The 19,390-nt window shown below is 39.5% G+C and overlaps 1 protein-coding gene across 4 annotated transcripts in view; it reads left to right on the forward strand.

The window, feature by feature from the left end:
• The first annotated feature begins 4 nt into the window (after positions 1 to 4).
• Positions 5 to 19,390, forward strand: part of APOO (apolipoprotein O) — a 31,357-nt gene continuing 11,971 nt past the window's right edge. For 3 of the 4 annotated variants that reach the window (XM_010725837.3, XM_010725845.3, XM_010725851.3), the window contains exons 1-6: positions 5 to 161; positions 4,186 to 4,296; positions 6,542 to 6,661; positions 9,836 to 9,890; positions 10,863 to 10,958; positions 12,742 to 12,833. In XM_010725837.3, coding sequence (XP_010724139.1) covers positions 153 to 161; positions 4,186 to 4,296; positions 6,542 to 6,661; positions 9,836 to 9,890; positions 10,863 to 10,958; positions 12,742 to 12,833 — 483 coding nt within the window. In that variant the 5' untranslated portion in view covers positions 5 to 152. Of the gene's footprint in view, positions 162 to 2,318; positions 2,383 to 4,185; positions 4,297 to 6,541; positions 6,662 to 9,835; positions 9,891 to 10,862; positions 10,959 to 12,741; positions 12,834 to 19,390 lie in introns of all 4 variants that reach the window. The other variant, XM_010725857.4, reaches the window with a different exon arrangement.

Below are 19,390 nucleotides of genomic sequence, written 5' to 3' on the forward strand. Positions count from 1 at the left end.
TAGTGCCGTGCGCGGGCCGTGACGCAGGCCCCTAACGGCCGCTCACCTGTGGTTGTAGCGGCGCACAGATCGACGTCATCACAACGCGACGACGCGCTGTTCACGTCATAACTGCGACGCGGCTGGTGGGTGAGCAATAGCCGGGCGGCGCCATGCTCAAGGTGAGGGAGCTGTTGGTGGCCGTCACTGCCTAGCGCGCGTCCGCCTGCTCCGCCACCGAGCCCCGTGGCTGCCCGTCCCCGTTCCCTAGCCTCTCTCCTCGGCCCGGCACCGCGTTTCCCGCCAGCCCTCCCCGCGGCTTCCTCAGCCCCAACCGGACCTCGTCAGCGGCGCGGAGCCGGCGTGGCTGCGAGCGGGCGGGAGGGAGGCGCGGGGATCCTCAAGGCGGGCGACGCAGCGCGGTGAGGCCGGCAGGGGGCGCCCTTGGAGCGATGCCGAGCACCGAGGCGGGCGCGGAGCTCGGCGCTGCAGGCCGATAACGTGTGTTGTGCTCACGTTATTTATGACTGCTGTCTGTGTTACTGCTCTGCTGCTTTGGGACAGGCTGCCCGGAGCGGCGGTGGAGTCACTGTCTGTGGTTGTCGTGGTGGCCGAGAACCGTGTAGATGTGGCAGTAAAGGATGTAGTTAGTGGGCATGGTGCGGGCAGGTTGGACTAGCTGCTTTTGTCTTTTCCAAGCCTAATGATTGTGAGATTCTGCGATTCTATGTAGTAACTTCATATGCTAGGGCAAATATCAGCCTTCCCAAAAGGTACAGTGAAGGAATCTTTCTGTTATATTCTTCCCCACCTTTGACAAGTTGATAATAATGATAACAAGTAAAATGCAAAGCCATAGATGTGAGGAAAAATATGGCACGACTTCTCTTTAATCTTTTAGCTCATCTTCCATTACTCGTTTTGAGAACTAATATGCGATTTATTGCACCTATTGGCGTTTTGTGGTTAAGAACTCAGAGGAGGGCAGTGTGGAGCCTGGAAGCTGCCCAGAGAGGTTGTGGATGCCCCATCCCTGGAGGTGTTCAAGGCCAGGTTGGATGGGGCCCTGGGCAGCCTGGTCTAGTATTGAATGGGGAGGTTGGTGGTCCTGCCTGTGGCAGGGGGGTTGGAGATTCATGATCCTTGAGGTTCCTTCCAACCCTGGCCATTCTATAATCACTTCCACCTTGAGATATCTTATGTTTTTTTTGAAATATGATTTCCTTGTCCACTTAAATTTTTAGATATAGTTTACTTAGGAGTGTTCTGGTGTCTTCAGATAAAGTTTATTTCTTCAGTCAGAAACATATTTTTTTTCATTAAAGTAAACACAGAGCACTGCAGAGCACCCAGACAGAGCCTATTGTACTTTTTTGGTATCAACTGAACAGCTTTAAGACAGGCAAACTGAAGGCACAGCTCTACCAAAATGTGATACTAAACCAGTTGGTTTGACAATGCATGGTTGTTATGGAGCTAAGACGTGAAGTCCAAATGTAGGCTTTGGAAGCAGGAGGCAGAACTGCTCATCTCTCACACACTGGTGAATACGAGACTCATTGTGCTTGTATGTATATATGGTACTTGATTACTGGTTATGTCTATCATGGGAACGTAGTCAATATGGAGGGCCGTCGCTGTGTAGCTTAGACAGTGCATTAAGGAGAGCTTGATCTCAGACTTCTAATGGTTAACGTGTAAGTATGAAACCGTCAAAGACTTCCTACGCTTATATCTTATGATTAATACGAGCAGCAGAAGTTTTCTGTTTGAGTAGTTATGTGGTTGGTGAGGTCTCTGAGGAAACCAGGATTGTTCCATCCTTATGCTCCATGGCTTGCATGCATACTTGTATGGAAAACTGAAGTACACTGAAGCATTTTGGAGTCGTTACTTCTGCTGGTGACGTTTAGAACATAAGTAGTATTTGAAGCAGGAGAACCTTGCCTACTGTGTAATGAAGCGGACTGGATTTGTTTATCGTGATGAAGCAAATTATGCTATTAATTTTGGTATTATTTAGTGATGTTGCTGGGTTTCGTTGTTACTTTAATACAGTAAACACTTACTGAAACATTATGTGAAAAATGTGCATGTGTTTATTTCATATAACAAATTTCTGCCATATTTGGGAATTAAACTTTAGATACTTGTCTCTGTGCCTTTCCTTGAAGTTGTTTTTTAGTTTGAAATTACTTTGGTAAAAGTGGATGGGTAACTTGATATCTTTTCTAGCCATGTGTTTTATTCTTAAGCATTTGAAAAATCCCAGGAAGTAATATTTTACTGAAAGCGTATTTCTCTGAATGAAAATGCATTTCAAATCTTTGCCTTTTCAGTGAGAGAACAGCTTTGCAGTGAAAAAAGGCAAGAATGAGGAAATATATTCTGCAGTTATGAATGGTTAGTGGTGTTTGTGCATCTTGGCTAATGGGAGTACGTGAAAAGTCTCTAAGCATCAATCTGCAGATTGCTCCCGTCTTTCCTTGGCTCTGAACAAAGCTGACCCAGTCTTTGTGGTGTTCCATTATAGTGCTGTAATATCGTGTCTGTAAATACAAATACAGAAAAACTTCCCTTTTAAGTAAGTTTTTCCGTACCTTTTGATCCATCAGATCCCTCATGTTTCTTTCTGAAAAGCGATCCTATGACCTGGTTCTTGTGCTGCCCTCTCCTTCTTCATCCTCCCTTCTCTGGCTGCACGGCCCTCTGGTGCTTGTCAGCACAAATATGTTCATGAGTAGGTTCAACTTGCTGACCCCGCATGAAACTCTCCACCTGTGCAGGACTGACCTGTGGCTAAACGGGCCACAGGTTGGTTGCCTCATGATAGAGGCGTCTGCCACCAAAGCAAGACTGCTGGGAATGGGTGCTGTGGGCAGAGCTAGGCCTAGCTGTAAGTGCTGCACAACCAAAGCACAGGCTTATCAAGCAGAAATGAGAGCATGAGACATTGGAAGGTTTCCTGTTGAACTGCCTTTATTGAGTAAAGCATTGCTGTTAATAAGGAGATGTGTTTGTTGGAAAATGCACATTCTTGCTTCATTACATGGCCAATATTTTTCTTTTTTTCTTTTTTTGTTAAAGTGCTCTCTTCTGTAAAGAAATGCAATTCAGTGTAGGTCAAGAATATAAGAAGAATTACATTCACCTTCATTGAGGTGGTTGTATTGTGTGGCTTGAATCTGAGGTATTCAAACTCAGTCACGTCTCTCCTACAAAGGCAGGCTGAGAGAGCTGGAGAGAAGGCTCAAGGGAGACCACACTGTGTCCTTCCAGTACTTAATGGGAGCTTATAAGGAGCAGGGAAATCAACTTTTTAGATGGGTAGATAGTGATAGGACAAGGAAGTATGGTTTTAAGCTAAAAAAGGGGAGATTTAGGTTAAATGTTGGGGAAAATTTTCTCTGGGAATCAAAGAATCATTTGAATTGGAAGGGACCCTAAAGGTCACCTAGTCCAACTCCCTTGCAGTGAACAGGGACACCAAAAGCTCGATCAGAGCGCTCAGAGCCCAATCCAGCCTGACCTCGAGTGTCTCCAGGGATAGGGCATTCACTACTTCTGTGGGCAACCTGTGCCAGTGCTTCACCAGAGAAGCTGTGGTGCCCCATCCCTGGAGGTGCTCAAGACCAGGTTGGATGAGGCCCTGAGCTGGTGGGGAGGGATCAGCCCTGCCCACGGCAGGGGTTGGGGCTGGGTGAGCTTTGAGGTTCCTTCCAGTCCAAAGCATTCTGTCATTCCTAGAATTGTTAGAAATTGGTGATGGATCTGATGCTTTCAACAACTAGAAATAAAATGCTGAATTCTTTGGTACTGACTGCAGGAAAAAAAATAATAATGGTGCTATGGACACTCATGAAGCTAAAATATGAATATCATATTTTTAGAATTTATACTGGCAAGGTTGACAAATGTGGGAGAAAATGGAAGATCTTTTGTGAGATGAAAGCTTTTGTAGCTACTATCTCCTTTAGTGTTAGGCTTTTCTAAATACCATCCTAATATTCGAGATGTCATCATATGGGTGCCTGACAGCATTAGATGCTGCGCTGCTGACTTCCCCCTCTCTCCTGACTTCCATGTTAATTTGTTGTTTATCATCTACTGGGCCATGGATATGGTCTACATGGGTGGGATGTATTCAGACATGTTTGCATTCTGTTTGAACTTACAGATATGTTTGTCTTCCCTTAATGTTTCCAGGTAATTCGGCTGGGGGCCACCCCAGTAAGCCTGAGCTTGCTTTCTATCCAGGTTTATGCTGCTTCTTCAGAGAAGGAAACGTCCAAAAAAGAGTTGCTGAAAATTGATGAGGTAAGTATGGTTAGAGCAGCTAGCATCCTATCTATACAGAAATACCTGCAGTATTCTGAAAGCTGTTACACTTCGAGCTGTAAAACTCATTCAGGTACTTCTCTTTACACTTGTATTCCTACCTTTAAACTTGCTTCTCAGTTTTCAGCATTAGAGGCATTGATGTGACTGTGCTTCTCTTACCCAGGGCTGCATCTGATGCTCTCTGCTTGACAGCATAGACTTGTCTGTATGCAAGTCTTTTTTGTATTGAAGCCTAGAAATTACTTTTCCCATTTGTAGACTTATTGTGGTCATGTTTAAAATCCACAGGACTGTTTTTAATCTAAGTAACACCATATATTTCTAATTATGAATAAACAGTGTTGGAAAACCGTAATGAAATTTCATTTGTGTTTTCCAATAAAACAGCAAAATGAGAAGGTTTTATTTTTAAAAACGCAGTAATTTATTTTCTTTTTTTCAGGCAAAATTTTGTCTTGGTAAAGTTTAGTCCTGAACATTGTAGCCTACAGGCTAGACTGCCTCTGCCTGGAATTATACCAGTTTTCCCTGCCTCGCAGCATTCAGGCGTAACTAACAACTAATTTGAGAAGTAATGATAATAACTACCTGCTGCTTTATTTCTTCTCTAAGGTGTTACAGATGTTTTGGCTGTTTCGTAAGGAGAGATCTAGAACACACTGTTAGCAGTTGTGTAATTACTCGCTGGCATCGTTGCATAGGCTTGGAACAGCCTCCGACATCAGAAGGGTGTATTTTTGTAGTTCATAACCAAATACAGCTTTATGGCTACCTTAAAATATTAAGTACTTCAGCCTAAGCTCAAGTGTTCCGTGAGCAGGAAAATAAAACATAACCTGTATTTGTGTGCACGTGGGTCATCTGTGTGTGTCTGCATCAGCAGCTCCCGTGTGTAGTCTGAGAGGAGCAGTTAATGTGGCCTCCTGACTTCACGTTGGTGACCACAGCCTGGTCCTCTGCGTGCCCCGTGCCACCACTGGTGTGACTCAGTGATGAGGCAGCAGGCTGACATTACGTGTGTGCTGAGTCATTGGCTTGCCAACCAGCAGCAGAGCAGAATGTGCAGCACTGGGTTTCTGACTGCTGTCCTGAGCTTTCACAGCCTATGTTCGTTTCAAATTAGGCAGCCGTCCAGTTTCATAAAATGCATGGAAATTTCATCCTCCCTGAGACTTCTGTTCTGCTGTCAGGCACATCCATTGGGGTTTCTGTTGGGGTCAAAGTTAGAATGATTTTGAGTATGATATCAAGAAATGACTGCATTTCCTGAGGAAATGAAACTTAAGATGTTTGTCTTTTAAAATATTATGGGAAATCCAATTGCACAAGTTGTCAGATTGTATCTTACTAAGGTTAGCAGATTTTTTTTTTTAAGTTACGAAAGAGATGGCATTGTTTTCCAACTTGAAATGATGCTAGCTATGCTTCTTAATGTTAGCTGAGAGTAAACTACCAAAGCAAGTGTGGTATAAAATAAAAATATCTCACTGTAAATATTTGTGCTAGGAACAGTTTTTATTTTGATCTGAACTTTACTGCTGGGCAGTATAGACTTTGGTCCTTCAATGGAGTGCTACAGTATTGAATGTGTTAAGGTGACTGTGATTAAATACAAAAACAGTGTTCAGAGTTTTGCATCACAATGTATCTACCATGTGAGGATGCTCACTGCTCTTCAGATTTCTGTTTGCTCAGGTGCGTGGTGCTACTAATTCTGACAGTTGCTGATGTGATTAATGACAGCAACATTGGGATGTAGCACCATTTTCCTGCTCAGTAATAGCCAAATTTGTATTGGATGTTACCTGTGTTAGAAACAACTAAAACTCTTTAATGATGGCTTGTGCAAATATAGAAAATGATCAACTATGATTTCAGAGTGTATTAACTGGGAACCAGAAGTGCTGATTAAGACCAGAAACATTTTTCACTGTTATGTCTTGTATTCTTATTAACTAGTTTAATATTAATCTATAACCTGTGACTGGGATCATATAGTAACTATGGATGAATTGCATAGCAATTAGAAGTCATCTTCATCACAGTGTATAATTAAACTCAGTTCATAATGGTTGTCTCAAAGCTGTACCTGAATTTTTATTGCCCATTGTTCATATAGTAACCACCACGTTAGATGTTCTCTGGTTAGACTGTTTGTACCCTGAGAACTTATTTACAGTTATACCTTTGTTTTTAACCTCTTGTTTGCTAATATTCACAGCTGTCACTCTACTCCTCTCCAGCTCGTGAGACTAAATACGTGGAGAACCCACAAACCCAATTGGAGGAGGGGGTTTCACAGTTACGGCATGCTATGGAGCCATACACAGCCTGGTGTCAGGTATCATGGGCTTGTGTTGCATCTGGTAGTGCTGTGGTGGTAAGGGTGGAGGTTGGGTTCTGGTTTTAGGCACAGAATTAATAGATAGCAGCAAAGGATTTTTAGGAAGAAAATAACAGCTATGCAAGTATTTTTTTCAAAATGCTGCATCTCCTAGTATTTGCCACAAGCTTGTGTTTACTCCTTATCACTCGAGCTGTTTTTTCTTTCTGTTAATTAATTCCCTACTTTTTTCACACTTTGTTTCAAAAAAAGTTACTAGCTAAAGCTTAAAATTACTGTCTGTAAATTCTTTATGCAGTTAACTTTCATGAAGTAGTTATCAGGGAACAAAGTTACTTGAGAGGTTGATGATCAACTTCATAAACTGAGAATCAGTTGTTACTGCTGAAAGTGCTGATGTCTCCACAAACAAATCTCCTAAGTTTTATTTACTTACAACAGGAAAACTTGCTGTTTTGGAGTTTTGTTTTTTGTTTTTTTTTTTTTAAGTTTACTTTCTAATGTTTGTAAAATGATTTATTTATTTATTTCAGGGTAGCATTACCTGTAAAGGAAACTTTCTGTGCAGAGAACATTACAAAGGCTTTTGAGGTGCCCTCACCTCATTGATAAAGCTAGATACTGGAAACTAATCTTTTTGACTAAAAATCTGTTCAAGTACGTTAATATTGTAAAGTCATGTTTGCTCTCTTATTGCAGGCCTTTAGACTTGCTAATAAAGCCTGAACATTTTGTTTAGTACAATTAATTAGCTGCCCATTCTCTTATGTAGAAGTTTGAAAGTTTAAGGTATCACAAGTTGTGGTATATCTGGATTTGGCACTGTCCTGTGGTTCAAGAGGACAGCAGAATGATACATCGGTATTTTGCATGCTCAAGCAGTGTGTTTTGCAGGCAGCTGTACTGAATTGCCCTCATTGCAACTATGACACATCACAACTCTGTAAAAGCAAAAAAAAAAAAAAAAAAAAAAAAGTTTTAAAAATCAGTATTTACTGAATGAGAGTGTTGAGAGCAGGAACTTGGCTCTCCAGAAGAGCAAAAATCCCCCAGCTGCTACTCAGCAGCAAACCTGACATCTGGGCCTTACCTTGACACTTGCTTTTATATTTTGCTTAGGCATCATGTTTATAATAAACAGTCGTGCAGTACAAGAGTAGTCATTGGAGCAAAGAGGATAGCAAAGAGCTTCGTAATGGAGGTTTAAGTTACTGATATTAGAGTATTGAGCTGTATGATGGCCCAGGGAGTGTTGAAGCTGACTTTTGAAGCAAGGGCATCCTTGTCATCTCATTGCCTCTTGGCAGTTGTACGTGTTTCTCTGCTTTGCAAACTGACAGGTGTGAATCCTCTTTTTAAGCTGCAATCTGTTTTCATGTTCTGCATAAAGAGCCAAATGTTCAGATCAGGGTGTCCTTCCTGCCTAGACATTCTTGTGGTACTGACCATTAATGGTACCGAAACATTTTGCAGAGATATTCAGAGTTTCTCAGATTAGTGATGTGTTTCTGAAGTTCCATCATCAGGCAGAAGTACTAGCTTCAGTTTTGAAGATGATGGGCGACTTTCTGTTTAGAGTTCTCTAATTTAGTTAGAGTTGTGGCCTCTAATTCCCTCTTGGGTTACCTGTGGTAATTCTGAGGTGAAATTTGAGATAAATTGAGTTGGCTGATTGGAGTGATTGCTCATAAGCTCTGAACACTGCTTTGTGTCTCACTGGCCTGCTGTCTTCTCATTTGCCTTTTTTTTTCTTTTTTTTTTTTTTTTTTTGGCTGGGTGGTGGTCATGTACATGAAACGTGCTGTTCTGTTTACATACAACAAACCATTTCCTGGCAGTGGTTTACTGACTCATTCTATGAAGAGAACATGTAGCCTGTATGGGCCTGCAATCATCTTGCTTGCTTAACCGTAGTCAGAGATCATTTGGGTTTTTACCCCAGATGTGCTAAAGAAAATCATCTTTTAGTTGCCTCACAATTGTCTTTAAAAACACAACCCACAATATTGAGGAAATTGATTATATTCACAATTTTACTTTTCTAAAATTACTTAACTCTGTGGGAAACAATTCAAAACACAGATGCAGAAATGAACTGGTTTTGTGTGAGCTGTGATAGATCAGAGTTACTTAGCCTATCTGGTCCTTAGAACAGTGTTTGTTTGTTGTTTCCTTCACTGGCTTTTAATAACAGCCATTTAAGTTTGTTGTGTGTCACATACTGCCTAACTTGTTAAAGATTTTTCACTTAATAGCAATTAGCAAGGCTATTCTTACTCAGTCTTTTTTTTTATTTGATAAAACGTGATGTGAACTCTCTACATATACCTGCATGTCTGTTATGTCTTGTATATTTTCAGTCCAAGAAAAACCTTGCTTTGATAAGGTGCCCTTCAATCTACTTAGGACAGTATACCAACATCTCGTTTCTCCAAGTCACCTCAAACATTCATTTTTGTTAGATGTAGTTTCTTGAAAAGAGTAATGTATCACCTTGCAAAATAAGCTATGTCTCCCCCTGTAAAGCACTAGGAAAGAGTTTGTTGCAGTGCTGTACTTGCCTCCTTAGCATTTACTCAAGTACTTTCGCAATGACTGAATACACTGAGAAACCTGAAATTATCTCTGCAAGTAATTTGGATATATGGTCAGGAAATCAGTGAAATATTGAAGACTTCTATGTTTTGAGGTATTATGTTTAATCTCCATCCAAAGACCACTTGGAGGAAAAAATACGTATGCTAGCATAACCCTGCAGTAAGTGAATGGGGAAGTGGGAATAAAAATAAGTAGCTTTCTTAAGATGGGTAAAATTGAAACTGTGAAATTATTCCGGTTTTGGTTTCTTTACTGGTTTTGTGTGTTATTATAAAAGCAATGCACGTTACTGGTTTTGTGTGTTATTATAAAAGCAATGCATGGTTTTTTTTTCCTCTATTTCTATTTTTTTATTGAATAAAAAGATCTACAGGTAGGTTTTACAGGTCCAAAACTACAAAGGTATTATAGTTAGTTTAACCAGGAGGCTCCATTAGGGATTCAACAGGTTTTTTTGTTTGTTTTTTTTGTTTTGTTTTGTTTTGTTTTTTTCAGTGAAAATTTATAGTTACTGTTTCATCTAATTGGTATCTATTTACCACTGTTTTCTTTTCTTTTTTTTTTCTTTTCTAGGATCTTTATGCCAAAGCTATGCCCAAATTAGAAAAAGCTGTTGAGCATGGTAGAGGTAAATCAGTTTAGCTTTCTTAACTAGCAATTTCAAATGTAGGACTGTACTGTATCTATTATTAAAAGGGAATTTCACTAGGAATCATTGCATATGGTTTTCTTAATCCATTTGAGACTACTTTTCTGTACACAGTGTATCAATTTAAATTTCCTTTTCTAAACAGCTAAAGTCTGAGACCTGCATCTATCATAACCAGTATCATTAAGAATGACACATAAGGAAGAGGAGACTGACAAAGTATTCCCAGCCTAAACCAAGCATAATATATTAATATTTGCTTGACTCAGCCCAGTAACTGAAATTTACTCATACTGCTTTATTTCCTTGAATCTCCTAAGAATTTTGAATCAATTCGAAGTAACTTATTATTCATTTCTGCATGTTTTGGAAGCATCATATCTGGTCTCATTGAGACTGAGCATAGATGCTGTCTAGGACTCCTTTCAGATGCTGCACCTCTTTTTCCTTCCTGAATTCAACAGTCTCAGTCTCTTGATGTCTTTAATGGCAGGTTTTTCATCTTCCATCAGACTCCCATCTTGGAGTGAGCTTTGTTTTTGCTGTGTTCTTCCTTTGATCTGTGATTTGTTTTTTGTACAGTGTTTCATTGAAACTAATGCTTGTCGTCATGTAAATGCAATAATCTATTTTTGTAAAGGATTTTAAACGTTAATTTGAAAAGGTTATAATCAACATGCAAAAGAGCAAAGCAAAGCAGACGGCCTGGTAGCAAAGGCAAAATCTTCTATGAAAATTGATAAATACAATACAATATTCAGTTTCATTCATGTGTCACTAGGAAGATCTCAAAGGCTTTGAATTCTATGCCAGCAGATCTAAAATGTGCATGATAGTTAAATGTGTTTTGATAACTCTGTTTTGTAACAATTGCCAGCATATATTGATGATTTCTTATCACAAAAACGCTTTCACATTACATTAATGCACTGTGCTCTGACTTCTTTTCAGAGGGCTGTGAATTTCTGCAAAACCCCCCCGCTGGATTTTATCCAAGGCTCGGTGTGATAGGTTTTGCTGGAATTCTTGGATTGTTTCTTGCCAGAGGTTAGTGGGAACCTTTTGAACTGCTTATGGTAAAACTTGGGATAAAACATTTATTTGTGGGATTCTTTCTTGTAACTAACTTTTAAGTGTGATACATGAGATCTGACTTAATTGTACAAGCATGTTTCTGCAGTATTCTTCAAATTATACAGAACCTTCTTGTAAAAGGTGTATATAACCATTAATAAATGTTTATGAATATTGTATCTGTTACTGGACTCTGGCCTTTGATCCACTTCAATTCTAGCTTAATATAACAAAAGTAGGAAAGGAATTTATTTTTTTTCTTAGCCAAGAAATCTTTTTTAGTTCTTGATCACAAACATAAGTTACTGTAGAGAGCTACAGAGTTTCATCGCACTAGTTGAAGAAACTAATATGTTTATACTTCCACAGAAATAAACGTAAATGTTACAAATGTTAAGAAATGTTAATTATGAACAAATATTTCGTATTTGTAGTGGAATATTGTATTGTAGTGGAATGAAGTAAAACAAGATGAATACTTCTTGGTACTGGAACTACAAAGTTGCAGGACTGAAACACTAGGGAGAACTCCCTTTGGATAAGAGTACACCTTAGCAGACTCCATTTGTGTTGAAGAAATAAAGCATATGCTTGGCTATTCAGAAATGGAAATAATTCTGTGAATATATACATTTATATTTGTACTCCTCGAAAGATTTAATAATGCTTTCTTTTCTGGTGTGGAAATTTTTGTGACAGTCAAGATCTGTCTTAATCCATCTGACGTTTCTCTTCGAACTCCTGCTTCTTGAGTTACACAATTATGAATGATATCAGTTTCCAGTTGTCTGCAGCAGAATTATGAAAAACATGAAGATCGTGGAGGTGGGGGAGGGAATTGAGACTGAATCTGAAAGATAAGGTCCTAAGTATAATAAAAACTAAAAATCCCATGTAGTACAAATGTCTGAGTTCATTTCTGTCTAGTTGGAGCTTGATGATCCTTGAGGTCCCTTCCAACCCAAGTCATTCTGTGATAGTTATAACTGAAAACACCAACTGTTACTAGATGTATATATGACTTTGCACGTAGAAAAAGCTGATCTATGAGGAACAGAATTACTGAATGCTGACTCCAGTATGTCTCTTTTGTGACCCCCATTTCCCTTTTTTTCTGCTTTACTACTTGCTTTGTTCCCGTACCTGCTCCCATCTACATTCCTTGTTAAACTGCATTGTGCCCTGATTAAAATGTTCAGCATTTGCCTGGTGATTGAGCTGTAGGCATACAGCTTAACTGTTAGTTTTTGTTTTAAAAAATACTTCCAATTTTTTTGTGAACTGCTGTAATGAAACAAGACAACTTAGTCATAAGAACAGCTATGGACATATAAGTACTTGTGAATCAGGGTAACTTACAAACTTCACAGTAGACCTTTTTTTGTTCTGCGCGATATATTGTGAGAATGCTGACCTAAACTTTCTTTGCCTGAGCTTTTCTTCTTTGTTTAGAAAAGAATATCAGTTGATAAAATTCTCTTAAGTATCTCTTAACTGTGGTTTGTGCTTCATTAGTTAGTTCCCAAATTTCCCTGGTATTAGTAAGGTAATTTTCACTATGGAAAGATGTCAGTGTTCCAGTAATGCTTTTTTTTTCAAATCAATCAGACTAAACAGAAGATATGCTAAACTCTATATAACAGAATTATGTTATTTATAAGTATATAAGTATGTAAGTAAAGTATATAAGTTGAGTAGGGCCATTCAGTTGTCTGCTAACATATATTCTAACAGTGTATTTTTCATTGTGAAACAGGATCAAAAATAAAGAAGCTGGTGTATCCTGCAGGTTTCATGAGTATTGGTGCTTCCATGTATTATCCTCAACAAGCAGTTGCTATTGCAAAGGTCAGTGACTATACTTTTCTTTGCAGAAGTGTCTTTTACTTTGAATTATTTCTTCTTTTCAAATTAATCTGTTTTCTTAGAAGTCCTGTCAGCATGTTTGGCACTTAAAAAAAATAACAGTTTCATCAAAGAACGTGTGGTGTAGGTTGAATGAAGGGCAGGCATTTTGTGGGTGCCCCATCCCTGGAGCCAGGCTGACTGGGGCCCTGGGCAGCCTGATCAAGTGGGTGACAGGCCTGCCTTGTTAGGGGTTGGAACTGGATGGACTTTAAGGTCCTTTCCGACTTAAGCCTCTCAGTGACTCCATTTCATTCAATGACTTTGTTTTGTTTTTGAAAATCTGATATAGTCTTCAGTTTGAGGTACATAACCTCCTTACTGAATCCTGAACTTCAAGTAATTATAAATAAACATAAATAAGCTCAGTACATACAGTTTGCATGTTTAGTTACAAGGTAGCCTGAAATGTCTTGAGAACAAATGAAAACAGGATTTAAAAGAAAGAAGGAAAAAAAAAAAAGCAAAAGGAAATTCTTTAGAGAAATCACATGAATAACATTTTGAGATAAGGATCATTAATTAGGTTTTGCTGAATAGAGTTTGAAAAAAGATACTGTGCACATTCTGAAATGAGGTAAAGGTTCTGCTGCTTATTGAATGCCTTCTGTGTTGATGCCTTTGTTGTTTCATGCACTTGCATGTCATTCTAACTTAAATTTATGGTGCATTTCTAGAGGTGGGGAGGAGGGAAGAATTGCTGACAATTACTCACAGTCCCTGTTCATCTTATATACTTTGCTGTCTACACACTCTTTACTGGCAGATTCCCCAGTTCTACATCAAATTCTTTTTTTTTCAAATCCACAAAGTGCCCATACTTCAGTGCATCCGAAATATTTTTTATTTTAGGCTTTGATAAATTGGCTTGTGTATGATGCTGATATATCAGGATGAAAAGTATGATGTTCTCAAGAACGTATGGCTTGAGAACTGAAAGGTCATTGATTTAAGGAGAGTTCAAATACAGCATTTTTTTCTTTTGTCACCATGATGACATGCTGATCTTGAAAGGAATTTGTTTTTAATGCTTCCAGGATTCAGATGCTCTAAATACAGATAAATCTGACTTATCCACAGAGAGTGAAAATTACGCAAGTGGCAGGAAGAAGACTCTAAAATTTAAGAAGCTTAGGTATTTCTGTTGTGAAACTTGAAATTCTATTTGTCATCTGAACAAATGAAGTGGGAAATGATTAAATGGTGATCAAACTGATGTTACTGTAGTTAAAAAAAAAAAAAAAAAGCTCTGTTCGGTCTTAACTGTGGATTTGCTACTAACAGCTTCACAATATCTTGTTTATTTTGCCATAACTTTGAAGTGCATGGTTGTGCTTTCATCAGTTCACGGTTCTTAGTGCAACTTGAATAACAAAAAATCCAGTGAGGGACTCTGAGCCTGGATCTTGATTGAAGTGGGTTTAGCTCTGTTGACTTGGTCAGGGCAGTAGATGTAAGAGTTTGAAAACTTCTGTGGAGAGAGTGATATCCTAGGTACACTCTTTTGGTTCCTCTAACCTCACACATGTTTTTCTTAAGGAAGAAAAGCTTTAAGCATATCATGTCTTGCTATCTTATCACTTGTATGCTTTAATCTGAAGTTGGAAACGCTCCCCTAGTTATTGTTTGGAAAAGTTTTGTAGGCATGTGAAAAAAAAATCTGTAAGACTAAAGTAGAAGCCTGCAGCACTAAGCTTATGTGCCAGGTTAATAGAGGACTATAGGAAATAAGCTGAAACATAAATTTTAAGGTTCTTTATATATTTTTTTTTTCTTCATTTGAGTCTTACATCAGTGATTTTCATTTGCAGAGGTGTAGTTGCTTTCATCTAGTAAACTAATGGATTTGGCTTTTTTTTTTTAAAGTAAAAAGTACTTCCTGCCTTTTTTAATCACTCTTCATTGGAGAACTGGAAATAAGCACAGCAAAGTACACTTACAGTTGAGGTACAATGTTTGACATCTGGAAGAAATCTTTTTATTGTAACTGAAATGTGTAAGTTGAAAACTTAAGTCATAGCAGCAGAGCACAGTGTTAGTCATATGTAGTTTTCAGACACTGAAATGCATGGACTTGGTGTTGGGGTTCGTTCTTTTTTTCTATCCTTCAGTAATCATTCTAACAAATGACAAATTTGTAAGGGATTTATTTCCTCACTGTTAGCATTATTTTCATTTATATACCTTAGAACAACCAGTCAGGCTGTACATGTGGTAAGGGAACCAAATTTAATATTAATGTTTCTTTTGTTGTAGTGGAACTTTAACTAGTGTGAAAGAGCTCCATTGCTTTTCAGCTAGCCATAATGCATTTCAAAATGTTTTGTATTAACTATGGTTTATCGTCCAACTTTCCATAGAAAACTTTCCATTATTAAATCAGCCTCTTTGTCATTAGAATTATTATTTTTTCCTTGGTATTAGAACTTCTCACGTTCCATGTAGCAGTGTGTGTTTTGTTTGCTCGCTTCTTGAAATGAAAACTTCCTAATACAGAAGTTTACTTGTAAACAAACAAAATTATTTGTTTCTCTTCTGAATGTGTGTCTCTTCCCTTGTCCTTTTGTAGTTTATTCTATGAGGCATAAAAAGCTGTGCTGACGCAACTGAATACGTGACATAATTACAGAGACTATAGATTGAAAAGGAGGAGTTGGAATCAATTGACCCATGTTCACTGCAGAATAAAAAAGGCATGTAAAATAGTACTGTGACTACTTCATTAGCAGCGTACAGCAGAAAAGACAGCAGATCCTCAATTTAGTTTCTCAGCATGCAGTTTTGGTAAAGAATTGCTAACTGTAATTCTACTTGATAATCTTGGCATCCAGCCTACAGAATATTCAGTATTATATGCTTACAGTCTTGTGTGGAATTAAAAGATGGAAGTGTGTTTACATGTGTGTTTGGCCTTAGGATATGCAGATGGTGCTACAGCAGGGCCAAATATTTCAGACTATTTCAGAGGCCCTACGGAAAACCGGTCAGTCTGATTTTTGAACTTGTTTGTTCACATTTTAGCACGCAAACTTTCTTCCAGCGTTGGACTGAACAGAGGTATTTTAACATGTAATAATTTAATGCAAACAAACTGGAAGTTATCTTTCAGAAATCAAGAACTGCGGATGATTGTTGGAAAAAAATGTGTCCTCTGAAAGGAACTCTGTATCAGTGTTCAAATGAACACTTAGAACAGCTGAATGACCTTCTTGTACTCTTACTGTTCCTTTTACTTTTCTGGATTGGAAGTGCCACTCCCTAGAATAGTGGTGGTGACTGCAGTACTTGCCTGTTTCCTCTGAATCTGCTCCATGAGAAAGAGAGAGGTATAAAGTACACAATACAACACAACCTCCAGCTTTCTGCTAGTAGGAGGGCGTATCAGATGATTATCAAGAATTTCTTGGAAATAATCCTGTTGACCTTGTAACGTGCAGCTTATAGTTTTCTAGAACTATGTTTCACAATACATGTGAACTGTGAGCCTCTGCGTGGGTCCTGCCCTTGAGAGGTGTGTGCAAATGTTGGAATAGTGGTTGACTGTGGTAGAATAACCTATGTGGGTTGCTGTACCTTCTGATGTAGCTACTTTACTCCAACAACATGAAGGGCCAGTTTGTCGTTTAGTATAATTCATAATTAATCATATGACTCCCATAATTAGAATATTTTTAAATTGTGCTGTTTAGTTTTTAAGCAGGACCAAGAGAGATTTTATGGATACTTCTTGTTTCTCATTTTGTGTTGATAGCTGTATGTCCTCAATAACACTGCAACAAAAAAACCACACTCCACATGACCACCAAAGCCCAACCATGCATTTGTGTTTTGTAGCAGTTATCTTCCAGTCCTGGTAAGTTTATACTCCTTGCACCATCCTTCCAGATCAGGCAGAGGTTTTCAGAACTAGTTTGTTGGAGTACTTGAAAGTGTGCACTCCTGAGTACTGTTATGAGAAGATGAATGGTTATACCTGTGTTGCTTGTATGGAATAGTTCTGGAGATTTAACACCTTCATCACCAGAACTTTGTGCGTTTTTGTTTGTGTTTTTTTTTCCCCCGATGACTTTTGTAGACTTAAAATATTAGGGAAAACTCTGCGCATTGTATCAATTTGTTTAAAATCAAATCACAACTGTAATTATCAAAGATGATAAAGATTCTAGCTGGTGGTATTTGAAACATCCCACATCTCAAATTTAGTTGTGGCTTAGAAATTCTGTAGTTGATTTGCATTTGGATTTCTAGTTTGTTTGGTTTTAATTCCTAGTATGTTCATTATTAAGTAGCCTCTTTAGTAAGGTGTATGCAGATATGTGGCTGGCTGTTGAGATCATCTGGTTTTCTCTGTATATTGATAAGTCTGGATTTAGAAATGAGGGATTTGTTACTGAGGTGTTGCTGCCAAACTTCTTGCATGGTGAATATATCAGCAGAAGGTTACTGATGCTGCATAAAGCCTCTGGGTTTTTAATGCAGTGTTTTTTAGAACCTCGTGTTTGTGGACATAAGCTGGTCTACTAATGTATTTCAAATCCTCGTGTTACTGATTTGAGTGGAATTTCCATTGCCACCTGAAAGAGAACTCTGTGATCTTTACTATGAAGTATTTATCCTTGTATACAGCTTGCAGATGGGCAAGATTTTTAATTGCGCTTCCTAAAATCTAATGCAGCACTGAAAAAATTATAAGGCTGGAGATCTCAGTACTGTTTGAAAGTTTGTTATGTAAGCTGCAATATAAAGGTGGCACCGTGATCTCTGCCCACATCTGTCATGGTGATGGTGCACAATTGGCATAGTTAATTTTGTTCCAAACAAAGGAAGTAGTTCTTTGTGTGATATTTGCCTAGTGGTAGTACTCCTCAGCATGTGATGTTCTGAATGCTAAAAAGTTGCATGTGACTCAAGAGGAGACAGGATAAGTTCATAAGGAGGTATGTTCATTGGGCATTGTTACACACAGAAATTGCCTCTGGCTCAGGGAAACTGGGTAGCGTGTTGTTGGAGGTTGACAGAAACTTCAGAAGAATCACTTGCACGTGCTCTGATCTGATAGTGGTGGTTTTCCAGTTTCTCTTTTGGAGAGAGAATGATACCTTATTTTTCAATTTCATTTAATTTTTAGTTTAATCTGTCTTGTTGGTCAAATTGTCTATTTTTACTTCCATTTTTATAAGAAAAAGGTATTAATCTGAGAATTACTACTGATGTGAGCCTGGAGCTGTAAGAACCTAAAACTCTTGGATGTTAGGATGCTATGGATCTATGGATGCTGTGATTATTATGGTTCCATATCACGTAAGGGGTAGGAATTCTCATATTAGACTTAGGAATTTCACAGAATCACCGAGGTTGGAAAAGACCTACAGGATCACCCAGTCCAATCGCCCACCTATCACCAACACTTCTCACTAAACCATGTCCCTCACCACAAAATCCAAATGTTCCTTGAACACCTCCAGAGTCAGTGACTCCACCACCTCCCTGGGCAGCCCATTCCAGTGCCTGACCACTCTTTCAGAGAAGTAGTATTTCCTAACGTCCAGCCTGAATCTCCCCTGGCACAACTTGAAGCCATTCCCTCTAGTCCTATCACCAGTTACACGAGAGAAGAGGCCGACCCCCAGCTCACTACGACCTCCCTTCAGGTAGTTATAGAGAGCAGTAAGGTCTCCCCTGAGCCTCCTCTTCTCCAGACTGAACAATCCCAGCTTCCTTCAGCCGCTCCTCATAAGGCCTGTGCTCCAGACCCCTCACCAGCTTTGTCGCCCTTCTTTGTACCCGCTCCAGGGCCTCAATGTCTTTCTTGCAGTGAGGGTTCCAGAACTGGACGCAGTACTCGAGGTGCGGCCTCACCAGAGCTGAGTTGAGGGGGACAATCACTTCCCTGTTCCTGCTGGCAACACCATTCCTGATGCAAGCCAGGATGCCATTGGCATTCTTGGCCACCTGGGCACACTGCTGGCTCATGTTCAACAAGCATCAATCAATACTCTCAGGTCCATTTCCTCTATGCAGTCTTCCAGCCACTCTGCCCCAGGCCTGTAGCGTTGCCTGGGGTTGTTGTGGCCAAAGTGCAGGACCCAGCATTTGGCCTTGCTGAACTTCATCCCATTGGCTTCAGCCCAGCTATCCAGCCTGTCCAGATCCCTCTGTAGGGCCTCGCTACTCCCAGGCAGATCCACACTTCCAGCCTGCACTTGCACTTTCTGCTAACTTACTGAGGGTGCACTCAATGCCCTCATCCAGGTCATGAATAAAGATAGAAGAGGACAGGCCCTAGCACTGGTCCCTGGGGAACACCACTTGTGACCGGTCACCAGCTGGATTTAGCTCCATTCACTACCACTCTCTGGGCCCGGCCTTCCAGCCAGTTCCATATCCAGCCAAGAGTGTACCTATCCAAGCCATGGGCTGCCAGCTTCTGCAGGAGGATACTGGGGGAGACAGTGTCAAAGGCTTTGCTGAAGTCTAGGTAGACTACATCAACAGCCTTT

This window comes from Meleagris gallopavo, chromosome 1, assembly GCF_905368555.1.
Source record: "Meleagris gallopavo chromosome 1, MGAL_WU_HG_1.1, whole genome shotgun sequence".
In the NCBI taxonomy this organism is placed as follows: Eukaryota; Metazoa; Chordata; class Aves; order Galliformes; family Phasianidae; genus Meleagris; species Meleagris gallopavo.